This window comes from Talpa occidentalis, unplaced genomic scaffold, assembly GCF_014898055.3.
Source record: "Talpa occidentalis isolate TD23 unplaced genomic scaffold, MPIMG_talOcc4v2.1 talOcc4.2, whole genome shotgun sequence".
Lineage (NCBI taxonomy): Eukaryota > Metazoa > Chordata > Mammalia > Eulipotyphla > Talpidae > Talpa > Talpa occidentalis.
In genome coordinates, this window is record NW_023602073.1 from 20,250,283 (window position 1) to 20,262,755 (window position 12,473).

The 12,473-nt window shown below is 35.3% G+C and overlaps 1 protein-coding gene across 1 annotated transcript; it reads left to right on the forward strand.

Moving 5' to 3' along the window:
• Positions 1 to 338: 338 nt before the first annotated feature.
• Positions 339 to 1,247, forward strand: LOC119251026 (olfactory receptor 14J1-like). The gene has a single exon (XM_037518536.1). The coding sequence runs from the start codon at positions 339 to 341 to the stop codon at positions 1,245 to 1,247; it is 909 nt and encodes a 302-aa protein (XP_037374433.1).
• The last annotated feature ends 11,226 nt before the right edge of the window (positions 1,248 to 12,473 follow it).

Sequence of the window (12,473 nt, forward strand, 5' to 3'; positions counted from 1 at the left end):
CTGCTAAAAATGTATTTATATATTTTAAAGATCTTATCACTTTTACTAGCACATTCATTTTTCATTGATTGAAATGGGTGATTAAAATTTAGAACCTTGTTTACCCATGTTTCTGTAACTGAATAAAAGCATATTGAAATTTCTTGACATGGCTTTTAGTATGCAGAACAACTTCACATTTGTGATGAAGTGTGATTTCTACAAATGACTTCTTGGCCAACTTGATTGAGTCCAAGTTAGGTTATATGTAAAGGAAATTTCAATTTTCTTTCATGAATCCCAACTGTCTTGCAGTTACCATCACTGGGAAATTAAGAAGGACTATGGCTAATTTCACTATGAGTGGGTTTATTCTGATGGGATTTTCTGCCAAGCCTGAATTAGAACTCTTCCTTGCTTCTCTGTTCTTAGTCTTATACATGGTGGCGGTAACTGGCAATATCCTCATTATCACCACAACTTCCATGGACAATAGTCTCCAGTCACCCATGTATTTTTTCCTGAAACATCTCTCCTTTCTGGATCTGTGCTACATTTCCGTGACTGTGCCAAGGTCCATTTATACATCTTTCATACACAGTGGCTACATTTCCCTTGGGGAATGCATGATGCAGTGTTTTGCTTTCACTCTCTGTGCTGAGGCTGAGCTGTCCATGCTTACAATGATGTCCTATGATCGCTACGTGGCCATCTGCCTTCCACTGCACTATGAAATCATCATGGATGTCCGTACCTGTGTTCTAGGAGTCTTGAGTGTCTGGATGAGTGGCATCATTTCTGGAACCATGCACACAGCTGCCATTTTCTCCATGCACTTCTGTGGTTCCCATATTATTCACCAGTTCTTCTGTGACATCCCCCAGCTCCTAAAAATCTCTTGTTCTAATGAGTTTATCAGCGATATTGGAGTCAGTGCCTTCCTGTCTTTTGTCGCATTTCTTTGTGTCGCCTTTATTGGCCATTCCTACACCAAGATATTCTCTACTGTGCTGAGGATGCCATCTGCTGAGGGCAGAGCTAAGGCCTTTTCCACTTGCCTTCCCCACCTCGCTGTGGTCATTTTATTTATTTCAACAAGCATCTTTGAGTTTCTCAAGCCACCTTCTGACTCTTCAAGTGCACTGGACATTTTGCTCACTATTATGTACACAGTTGTGCCCCCAACATTCAGCCCAATGATTTACAGCCTGCGAAATCAAGCTATGAAGGCAGCTCTAAGAAAGGTTTTCCAAAAAGTACAAGCCTGAATCTTTTGTTGAGGCCCAACTGTAAAGTCTAGTTGAGAGAGATGTTGAATATTTATTGGGAAAACTATTGGCTTATATAAGTCCAGACAAGTGAAAATTGAGTTTATGAAATAATTAAGACTGAGGACTCTAGTCTTGAAACAACTCTAGATAGTTCTGAAAATTCTGCCTGAACTTAGAACTCTCAAGAGATTTTATCTAAATTATAAGGAAATTTTTAAAAATACAGACAGGGGCCTATCTTATGCATTTATGTGATGTCTTCTTGAAGAAAACAGAGTACGAAGCACGTTGTTAAGATTTTCCCCATTTAATGTTCCATCTATAGGAGCTGGGAAATTTAGCCCTGCCATAAAGATGAAGGTTTTTCTCAAGTTACTGATTTTTCAGAGGCAGCAGTATCTAAAATGCTTTTTTCACAAAAAACAAACAAACAAACAAAAAAACTGGAAACACTTTTCCTGGGCAGTTTTGGTCGGTACTATCCCCAGCTGCATCTTTACTTTTGATTTATGCACTTTTGTGGGATAACGGGATGTGGAACCCACTAGTGTAAGCAATTTGGTTAACTAAACATCATACAGTGAAGCACAAATAAAACTAACAGGAAGTGTGCATAAGGGAAGTTGTCATATTAGAGTTTTGTCATAACTGAGTAACAGCAATATTCACACAATAGCTCTATAAACATTACTCCTCCAATGCAATAGAATGACCAGACTCTCAGCACCCATTGGCTCATTTAAGACTCTGAAGCTCACAGGCCTCCTTGAGCCATGTGCTGAGGTCACTCTGCAAATATCTCATTATGCCATTTCTTTGCCTCTATAAAGTTGTAATGGTTCAATTGCCACACATGTGGGAGGCATGTTTAAATAGCAATAATCTGTGAGTGCTGCAGAAATACATGTTATTAAATGTTAAAAGGATATAAAGAGAAAAATAGAAATATTATTAATAGACTCCTCTGCTAACAGAACTAAATATATAAAAGGATAAAGAGTAAATATATGAATATAATGTGTAGTGATAAGAATTTATGAATGAATGCATGCATTAATCATCACATCACAGAAGGAAAGACAGAATTAGTGAACTGAAAGTTAATTTTTCAAATGAAAAATGAGCATTTACACCAAAGGAGCAAATGAAGCAGTGGTAAAACTTCATGAGAAAGTACCTGAATAGGACCTCCCTGGTGGCACAAGGGGTTAAGATGCAATCTATGAAGCTATCCTCAGTCTCTGCAGCACGAGTTCAATCCCTGGCCGGCCAGGGAGCAACACACATGACACAGCAGACCTCTCCTGACTCTCCCACTGCTTCCCTTGGCAGTGTATTTCTGTAGAGCTGCCTGTTCTGTTCCCGGCTCTGTTTCAGGTGAATCCTCTCACTCCCCACTCCTCTGGCCTGTGCCCCAGTTCTTGTATGCATACATAAATAAATCTTAAAAAAAAAAGAAAGTAACTGAATAAAAATGATAGAAAAGGAGATTCTATCATTGACTTAATAAAAGTTCGCAAACATCATTTGATGATTTTCCATGCTTTGAAGGCATGGACAAGAGACAATATTTATAAAATAATTTTTCTGTTTCTTTGCCAGAATTTCTGTAGCTATAAATATTTAGTTTTGAGTAACAAATATTGGCCAATATGTGTAAATAAATCCCCCAGTGCAACACTGATTGAAGTTTAAAGTGATAAAAACATATTAATAATTACAGTAAAGGCTTTACCCTTTCTCATTTGCTTTCACTAATTAATATTAAGATTCTTTTTGCATAGGGTAGATATTGTGGTTTGTTATATTCAAAGTGCTATCCAGGAGATTCCATATCTTTAGGTGAGAAGTAGTTTCCCCAAGGAATTTCAGTGCAATTCACTTTTTGCTAATGAATGTCACCTGAGTTGTGAAATGATGGTACAGGTATGGGAGATGCTAATCTGTTCAATTGATGTGTGTTCATGTGCATAATACCAAACTCTAAAATGCTGTAGTCTCACAGTACCTTATTATATTATGGGCTCTATGTTTTCCAACTATTTTCTTACAGATATTCTAGGCTTCACTGTGTTCTTTCTGTATTCAGACAAACTTTAAAATCAGTTTTCCAATTTCCAAACATTCCAGCTGAGATTTTGATAGGAATTACATTCAATCCATACATAAGACAGAAAAATTAAAGATCATGTCTTCCAATCCATGACCATGATGCACTTTGCATTTGTTTAAATCTGTCAAATTTTCTCTATATGAGATATATATATATATATATATATATATATATATGGTTTAAATGTTTTGTACATTTTTTAAATACATGACTCCTTTTCTTTACGAAAATAATTTTGCTTTTCAACATTATGTTAGTTTCAGGTATGTGCAATTAAAAATAAATTTGTGTTTATATTGCATTAAATTCACTACTAAAGCTCTTGCTCTTCCTTTCCCATAAAATTGACATGTTTATCTGATAAACTCTGTTTCTACTCACTGGTAGCTACTAATGAGACCAAAAGTTTATTTTTGTATTATTTGGCTCATCTCTTTGTTTGGCATCTCTATATAGCACAAGTGAGTGAAATCCTACTTATTAGTCTTTGTATAAGTGTGTCATTGAGCATAATACCCCAGGGCCATCCATGCTATTGCAAATGGCTGATTTCAGCCATGGGACACTTGAGTAGTATTCCACTGTGTATATGAGCCACATCTTCTGTAACTGATTATCTTTCCCAGGATACTTAGGTTGTTTCTAGCTTTGGCTATTGTTGCTAATACTTCAATAAACAGTGGTATATGTATTTATTTGATGTAATGATTTTGTATTTTTTAATATATACACAGAAATGGAATTACTTTAATTTCTGTTTTTAATATTTTTTTTCTTATTGAGGTAACAGTGATTTGCACACTGTATATGATTCAGGGGGACAAGCTCACACCCCCATCTGATGTATACAATCATCCTACACTCAACATCATAGCACTTTGTGTATATAGGTAATTTTAAAGCACTGTTCTGTTGTTTCCATACCTTGGCTACTGTAAATTAGACTTCAATTAACATAGGTTGCATATATTTCTTCAAATTAGAGATTTTGGAGTCCCTGTGTAGATACCTAGGCATAGAATTGCTGAGTCATATAGTAGATCTGTATTTCATATTTGAGGAATCTGCAATATTTTCCCATAGCATGGACTAGCCTGTATCTTTACCAACAGTGCACAGGGGTTTATTTTTTCCTTATCTTCATCAATATTTGCTGTATATATTGTTTTTATTTTTAAGATCTATTTATTTATGCATACAAGAACTGGGGAACAGTCCGGAGGTATGGGGTGTGGTGAGAGGATTCACCAAAGACAGAGTGGGGAGCAGAACAGGCAGATTGGGTGAAATACACTGCTGAGGGGAGCAATGGGCGAGTCAGGAGAGGTCTGCTGCGCCATGTAGGTAGCTCTCTGGCCAGGGACGAACTTGAGCTATAGTGGCTGCTGATACCTTCATAGGTTGCGTCTTTACCCTTTGCAGCACCAGGGAGGGCCCTGTTTTTCTTTTTTAATATGGACCACTGTTACTGCAGTGAGGTGGTATTCATAGTTCTGATTTGCATTTCCCTGTTGCTAAGTTATTTTGATAAATTTTTCAAGTGCCTTTTGATAATCTATATGTCTTCTTTGAGAATTGTCTCTAGTTCTTTTGCTCATTTGTTTATTTGTTTCCTTTGATTTATTTGTTTCCTTTTGATTTATTTGTTTCCTTTTTGTTGATTTTTTGAGTTATTTGGAGAGTTCTTGTGAGATGTATAATGTGAATTATTTTCTCCCATTCGATATGGTGTCATTTTGTTTTTATGAAGCAAGAAACATAGAAAGAAACAAAGAAAAACAGTCAGAAAACAACTCTCAAGGTAGCATTAATGTCTACATTTTAATTATAACTTAAAGTATAAATAAATTGAATTCTCTCAAAAACAACATAGTTAACACTATGTTGAAAATTCTAAACAATTCTAGACAAGACCCAACTCAAAAGAACAGACTTCTGATGATAAGATGACCAGGTTGGGGAATCCAATGGCAAGATGGTGATTATGGTTAATAATACCTAACTACATACTTCAAAGTTGTTAAAAATAAGAAAAATGTTCTTATGACAAAACAGATATAGAAATTATGTGACATGATTCATTTATTAGCTAATACTACATTACCTAATACTACTAGATTATCATTTTATAAATTATCTGTGGCAAATCAAAACATTATATATCTTAAATGTGTACAAAGTTCTATGACAATTGAACTTTGTCAATAAATTTGGAATAAACCCAGGCCTGAGTACTTCCTGTCTGCAAAGCACATACTTCAGCTTTAGGAACTCTCATAGTATGAAGTGAAAAGGATGGAAAACAATATTCCATGCAAATGGAAAATAGAAGACAACAGGATAGTGACTCCTACATCAGATCAAAGAGGCATTAAGCAAAAACTTTAAAAGAGAAAAAAAAACCCTTTTTTTTACATAATGATAAAACTTTTTACAAAATGGTTATTTGAAAATACAAACAAAATTGAAAACCATTTATCCAGACTAACAAAAAGAACTTACTTAAGTAAAATCAGAATGGTAGAGGAGACATTACAACACATGCCACCAAGAAAAAGGATCATAAGAGACTAATATGAACATTGAAATGACAACAAATTTAATAACCTTTTGGAATTGACACTTTCTATAACCATACAAGATATGAAGTCTAAATTATAAAGAATAATTTTAAATGAACATAGTTTCCTTAACTAATAATCAGATCATAATTAAAATGTTCTCTTCCTATAAAATTACATTCTCTAAATGGTAGATTGTTTCAAGTATCCTGCTAACTAATTTGCTCTTTTCCAAAAATATGCACAAACTTGCTTTTGCTACATACATGTTTTAAACTTATATATTTATATAATTTATGTATTATCATATTTTTATTTTATTATTTTTATAGAAGTAATGTTTATTTACAACACTGTGCATGATTCAGACTTCTTCAGATGTATAGTATCAGTAGATGACTGTCTCTATAATTAAAACAACTATTTTAATTTTAAAAGTCAACTAGTTTTTTAGTACAAAAATTATATTTTATTTTATTTTATTATTATTATTTTTTTATAGAGGCATGTTCATTTATTTATTTATTTGTTTGTTTGTTTGGTTGGTTTTTATACATGCACTGGGTACAGTCAGAAGCGTGGGAGGGTGAGAGAATTCACCAGAGCCAGAGCGGGGAGCAGAGCAGGCAGAAGGACCGAAGTACACTGCTGAGGGGAGCAGCGGGCGGCAGGAGAGGTCTGCGAGCCATGTGGGACCCTCCTCCGGTGGCCAGGGAGCAGCCGGGGATTGAACCGGCGCCGCAGAGGCTGCGGGCAGCTTCGCAACCCAGCGCTCAACCGCTGCACCAACCAGGAGACCCCAAAAATTATATTTTATATTGTTTTAGTTGCTCTTTGTACTCAGAATGAGTGTAAATGATATTTTCATGTGTATATTAGTTATATTTTTTAATAAAAATGCACTTGGGGCTGGTCTGTTCTTACTCATTTCCATAGGGAACTTAGCATTTTACAGTTCATTTTTTATGATATTTTATGTTAAAGATAACAGTTATTTTCATATATGATGATTGCATAGATATTGTCAATTTCATGTTTCATAATTTTATTTGTGAAAATAAATATTTAGTTAGAAGAAAAAATCATGGGTAATTTTCCTTCTTATATATAAAACAAAGGTATAAAATTGTATTAACAATTCCATTGTGTTTGAATTATTATATATAGAGATAGAATGATTAACGAAAAGGAAAAGGTGGCAAAGAAACCTCCATAAATGTGAGTGTATTAGGCCTCCCCCGTGGCGCAGCGGTTGAGCACTGGGTTGCGAAGCTGCCCGCGGCCTCTGCGGCGCCAGTTCAATCCCCCGCTACTCCCCGGCCACCGGAGAAGGGTCCCACATGGAGCACAGACCTCTCCTGCCGCCCGCTGCTCCCCTCAGCAGTGTACCTCGGTCCTTCTGCCTGCTCTGCTCCCCGCTCTGGCTCTGGTGAATTCTCTCACCCTCCCGCACTTCTGACTGTAACAAAATTATACATTTTAAATTTTTCTTATTAATTTATTGTTTAAATACATTTTGTTTCTTTTTTTGAAATGGGTAATATCAAATAATCATCTTCCTCATCTGTTTTCATGACTAAGTCAAGACATTTCAAATATTCAACACTAATACTAGTATAGAGAAATACATTCACATTTATGATCTAGTGGTGATTTCTTCAAGTAACTTCATCCTTAGGTTCACTGAATGGTTAAGTAACAGAAATATCCAATGGTTCCATTTTGTCTTCCAAGCAAATAACACAGAAATGATGTGTGAAGGCCATATGAAGGAATATGGGGAATTTCACTATGAATGGGTTTCTACTGTTGGGATTTTCTGCCACAGCTGAGCTAGAGCTCATCCACGCTTCTCTGTTCTTAGTCTTATATGTGGTGGCTTTAGCGGGAAATCTTCTCATTATCACTGCAACTTCCATGGACAGTAGTCTCGACTCCCCCATGTATTTCTTCCTGAAACATCTCTCCTTTCTGGAACTTTGCTACATTTCCATGACTGTGCCAAGGTCCATGTACAACGCTTTCACACAGAGTGGCTACATTTCCCTCGGGGAATGCATAGTGCAGTGTTTTGCTTTCATTCTCTTTGCGGTTGCTGAGATGTCCATGCTCACAGTGATGTCCTACGACCGCTACGTGGCCATCTGCCTTCCATCGCGCTATGAAATCATCATGGATGTCCGCACCTGTGTTCACGGGTGATAGGCGTCTGGATCAGTGCAGTCCTTACTGGAACCATGCACACAGCTGGCACTTTTTCCATGCACTTCTGTGGTTCCCAAATCATTCACCAGTTCTTCTGTGACATCCCCCAGCTCCTGAAACTCTCTTGTTCTAATGAGTATATAAAAGAGGTGGGGGTCTCTTGCTTTGTAGCGATTATGGTCTTTCTTTGTGTTTTCTTAATTGTAATGTCCTACATCCAGATATTCTCTACTGTGCTGAGGATGCCATCTGCTGAGGCAGAGCTAAGGCCTTTTACACTTGCCTTCCCACCTCGCTGTGGTCATTTTATTTATTTCAACAAGTGTCTTTGAGTTTCTCAAGCCACCTTCTGACTCTTCAAGTGCATTGGACATTTTGCTCACTATTATGTTCACAGTCGTGCCTCCAACGCTCAACCAATGATCTATAGCCTGAGAAATCAAGCCATAATGGCAGCCATAAGGAAGGTTTTCAAAGGAGAAAATCTAACCTCTTTGTTGAGGACATTCTGTTCATTTTTTGGGGGTGAGAAGTTCAAAATATATTGGGAAAACTCTTGGCTTAAATAAATTGTGATGAAAGAAATTAAATAAGTTTATGAAAGAATTAAGATTGAGGACAGCATAGCAACAATCACTAGATAGCTCTGGAAAAGCTGCACAAACTTTGAGTTTCTTTTTATATATTATATATATATATATATATATAGATATAGATATAGATATATATATATTATATGATCCTCTTTTTTGTACAATGTATGCTTTCTCCTCTCAGGTGCAGTCCCTGTAAAAGACCCACCACCAATTCACCTGTGACCATCACCATAGTCCATTGCGCTCTTCCCACATTTGTTTTGATATCTTTCCCTCCCCCTACCCTGCAGAATGTCTCTGATTTATAACTGTCTGTTGATTATGATTTTTAATTCATCATAATTTTTTTCCTGATCACTTTTATGGTTTATCTACATTCCTCCTATAACTGGCTTCTTAATAGGACTTTATATAATTTGCAAGGGAAACATTTAAAGGACTTGGTGGGGGGTTGTCTGGTTTATGTATTACCTGATATTTTCTGTGCTTGAGAAAAACAGGAGAAGTTGTTAATATTTATCCTATTTAGAGCATGATCTACACGGAACTGGGAGTTTTAGCTTTCCCTAATACTTGAACTCTGTCTTTCTTTGAAGTTGGTGATTTGTCTTGAGGCAGCAATTTCCAAAATGCTGCTTTATCTCCAAGAACATTTTTCTTGGCACAATATATTCAGGACCAGACCAGTTTTCTCTTCACTCATGACTTGCATCCTTCAGTTAGGAATAGGGAGTGGGAGGACCTAAATTGTTATCTGTGATTAACCAAGGGGCAACCAGGAATTTAGATCTAACTTGAGAAATGAGAATAGGGAAAGTTGTCAAATCATACTAACAACAGCTCTATGAAAATTACCTTCACAAATAAAGTAGATTGCTATATCACCCCACAAAACAGGTGTTAGAAAAACATTTCCATTATTTTAAAGAAGCTAATGTACTCTCTTCCCTGATCATTTCTGTTAGGATGATGGAATACAGTAAATATGAGATTATTTTCTCATTTTTCCTGAATTACACTGCAGCTAGGATATCACAAGGTATCTCTGCATTGATGAGAAACACCAGACTTTCAGACCCACTGGCCGTGCAGAGCTCCATTGAGGCTCTATCAACTTTACAGCTTTGAAGAACAATACACTAAGGTCACTGCAATAATCTCTTCACCTCATTTCTTTGTCTCTCAAATTACATGGATTAATTACCACTCAAGTGTGATAAATGTTTAAATAACACAATAATCTTTGAGTTGCTCAGAAATACATATTCTAAAATGTTAAAATGTCTTAAGGAAATAATGACAATATTAATTGCATTATTATATGTTAACAAAAAGAATAGATATATTTGAAAATTGTTATGATATATAATGGTAATGATCAGAACATAAAAATTAATGATGATTCATCATCTAATACCCATAGTAAAGACAGAATCAGTGAACTGAAAGGCAACATCATGAAAAAGAGATTGAATCATAAATATTAGAAAAGGAGAGTCTAACATGGGCTTATGAAAGTTCCTGAACACCATTTCCATCTGTGTCTCCGTGCTCTAAGGCAAGAACAATAGACAATATTGAATTTTTCCACCAGAGTTAATAGAAATTTAAATATTTATCTTAAGATACAAAAATTCACTGATATATGTAAAATGATTTCAAAATCATAGTATCTTATTATAAATATAAAATAACAAAGCAAAAATGTTAATAATCATTAAAATTTTACTGTTTTATTCTTTGCTTCAATAATCCACTGTAAAATTATTTTTTGCAAAAGTTGTGAAGTAGAGGTTTTGATTTCTTTTAGTCAAATGCTGTCTCATGGATTTTGAATCTTTAAATGAGAAATCATGTCCTGTCAGTGTCATCAATTTCGGTGTCATCAATTAAGAAATTTTGTTTCCTAATGAATTTCACCGGTGTTTTGTTAAGTGCTAGAATATATGTGTGAGTTTCTAATCTGTTGTAGTGATATAGGGGTTCATGTTTCTAGTATCAGCTGCTAATAACAGCAATTTCACAGTATGTAGTATATTAAGACTCTTAAGTTTTCCTACTCTGTTTTCCAAATTGTCTTTGTTCCCTAGAGGCTTTCTATATCCTTACCAGCTTTAGAATCAGATTACCAATTGTAAATGTTAAATTTATATATTAAGCAGGAAAATAAAATTTTCACATCTTCCATCCATGACCAGAATATTTTTTGTGTTTGCTTATGTCATTAGTAATTCTATTCCATTATATAGTTTTTAGTGTAATGGATTTGTACAAATTTTAAAAAAATATTCAAATCCATTTTTTAATGGACACAGTATTCCTTTCTAACCTGAAGATTTCAGGCATACATGATTAAAAATCTATTAAAAATCTACTTGTACATATACCAGAATAAGTTCAGCACTAAATGTCCAATTCTGTCCTCCATGAAACTGACACATTTTACCTGCATCACCCATTCCTCTTCCCCTTTCTTCTGGTAACCACTACTTGCTCCAAAAGTTTATTTTTTGTTGTATTTAGTTAATTCCTTAGTTTTCTTTCTATATAACACATGAGCAAAATCATATGTTGCTTTACTTTGACTTATTTCACTAATGCAATAACCTAAGGCTCATGAGGTTGTGACAAACGAGAGAATTTCAAACGTTTTAGACCTGTAGTTTCCATCCTGTATATCTACCACATCTTATTTAGTCATCATTCTTTGATAAGCACTTATGTTGTTTCTACCTCTTTGCTGGTGTAAATAGTGTTGTGATGAGCATGAAGATGAATCTACCTTTCAAAATTATTGGTTTCATATTCTTTGAATGTAAGCCAAGGGTGAAATTAACAGATCACACAATAGATTATTTTTAATTTTGAGACATCTCTGTCTTATCTCCATGGTAGTTGCTTCAATTTACAGGATATGAAGAGTTCCTTTTCTCCACCTCTTCTCTAGCATATGTGCCTTCTTGTCTTCTGGATAATAGCCTCTCACAAGTTTGAGGTGAGGTATAATTGTGGTTTTGATGTACATATCCTACAATAAAAGAATCGGACATCTTTTCCTGAGACAGTTGGCTATCTGTCATCTGCAGTAAGAGCCTATTCAGACCTTCTTTCCATTTTTAATAGAGCTGTTTCTTAATATTGAATGGTATGAGTTATCTCTTATTAGTGGTCATCATTTTCATCTATTGATGGTTTCCTTCACTGTGTAGAAGCTCTTTAGTTAGATGTAGTCCCCTTTGTTTATTTTTGTGTTTGTTTCCCTTGATGTTGGAGTCCAATCCTCAGAGTCATCTCTAAGGCTAATCTCAATAAATTTATTGCTTCTGTTTTCTCCCATGTATTTTGTTGTTTCAAGTTTTCACTAAAGTACATGTCAATGAACTTATAGTCTGTATTTTTTTCCCTCATGTTTTAGGTCATACCTTCAAGGTTTTAATCCACTTTCAATATGTTTTTGTAATAGGGTGAAATTCCAGGTAACTGGGTATAATGATTAAATCAACTCATCAGAAAAATACTCTGTAGGAACAACAAAAGTAATTACAAGTTTTGGTCCCAGGGTATTGCCCAGGAACACCAATACCCACAGCATCAGACTCTCTGCTTGTGCCAAAATGACATCATAGCCTAACCTCCAGGGGCCAAAGAAGGGTTGAAATGGACTTATTAATCTGTCAAGTTCAGAATTTTCTGAATGTGACTGAACTCAGAGATCAGGACTTTGAACTAAATGTCAGCTGCCCACATT

What these genes read in the sequence shown, in the direction of transcription:
- LOC119251026 (XM_037518536.1), top strand. Translation starts at nt 339, where the DNA reads ATGAGTGGGTTTATTCTGATGGGATTTTCTGCCAAGCCTGAATTAGAA.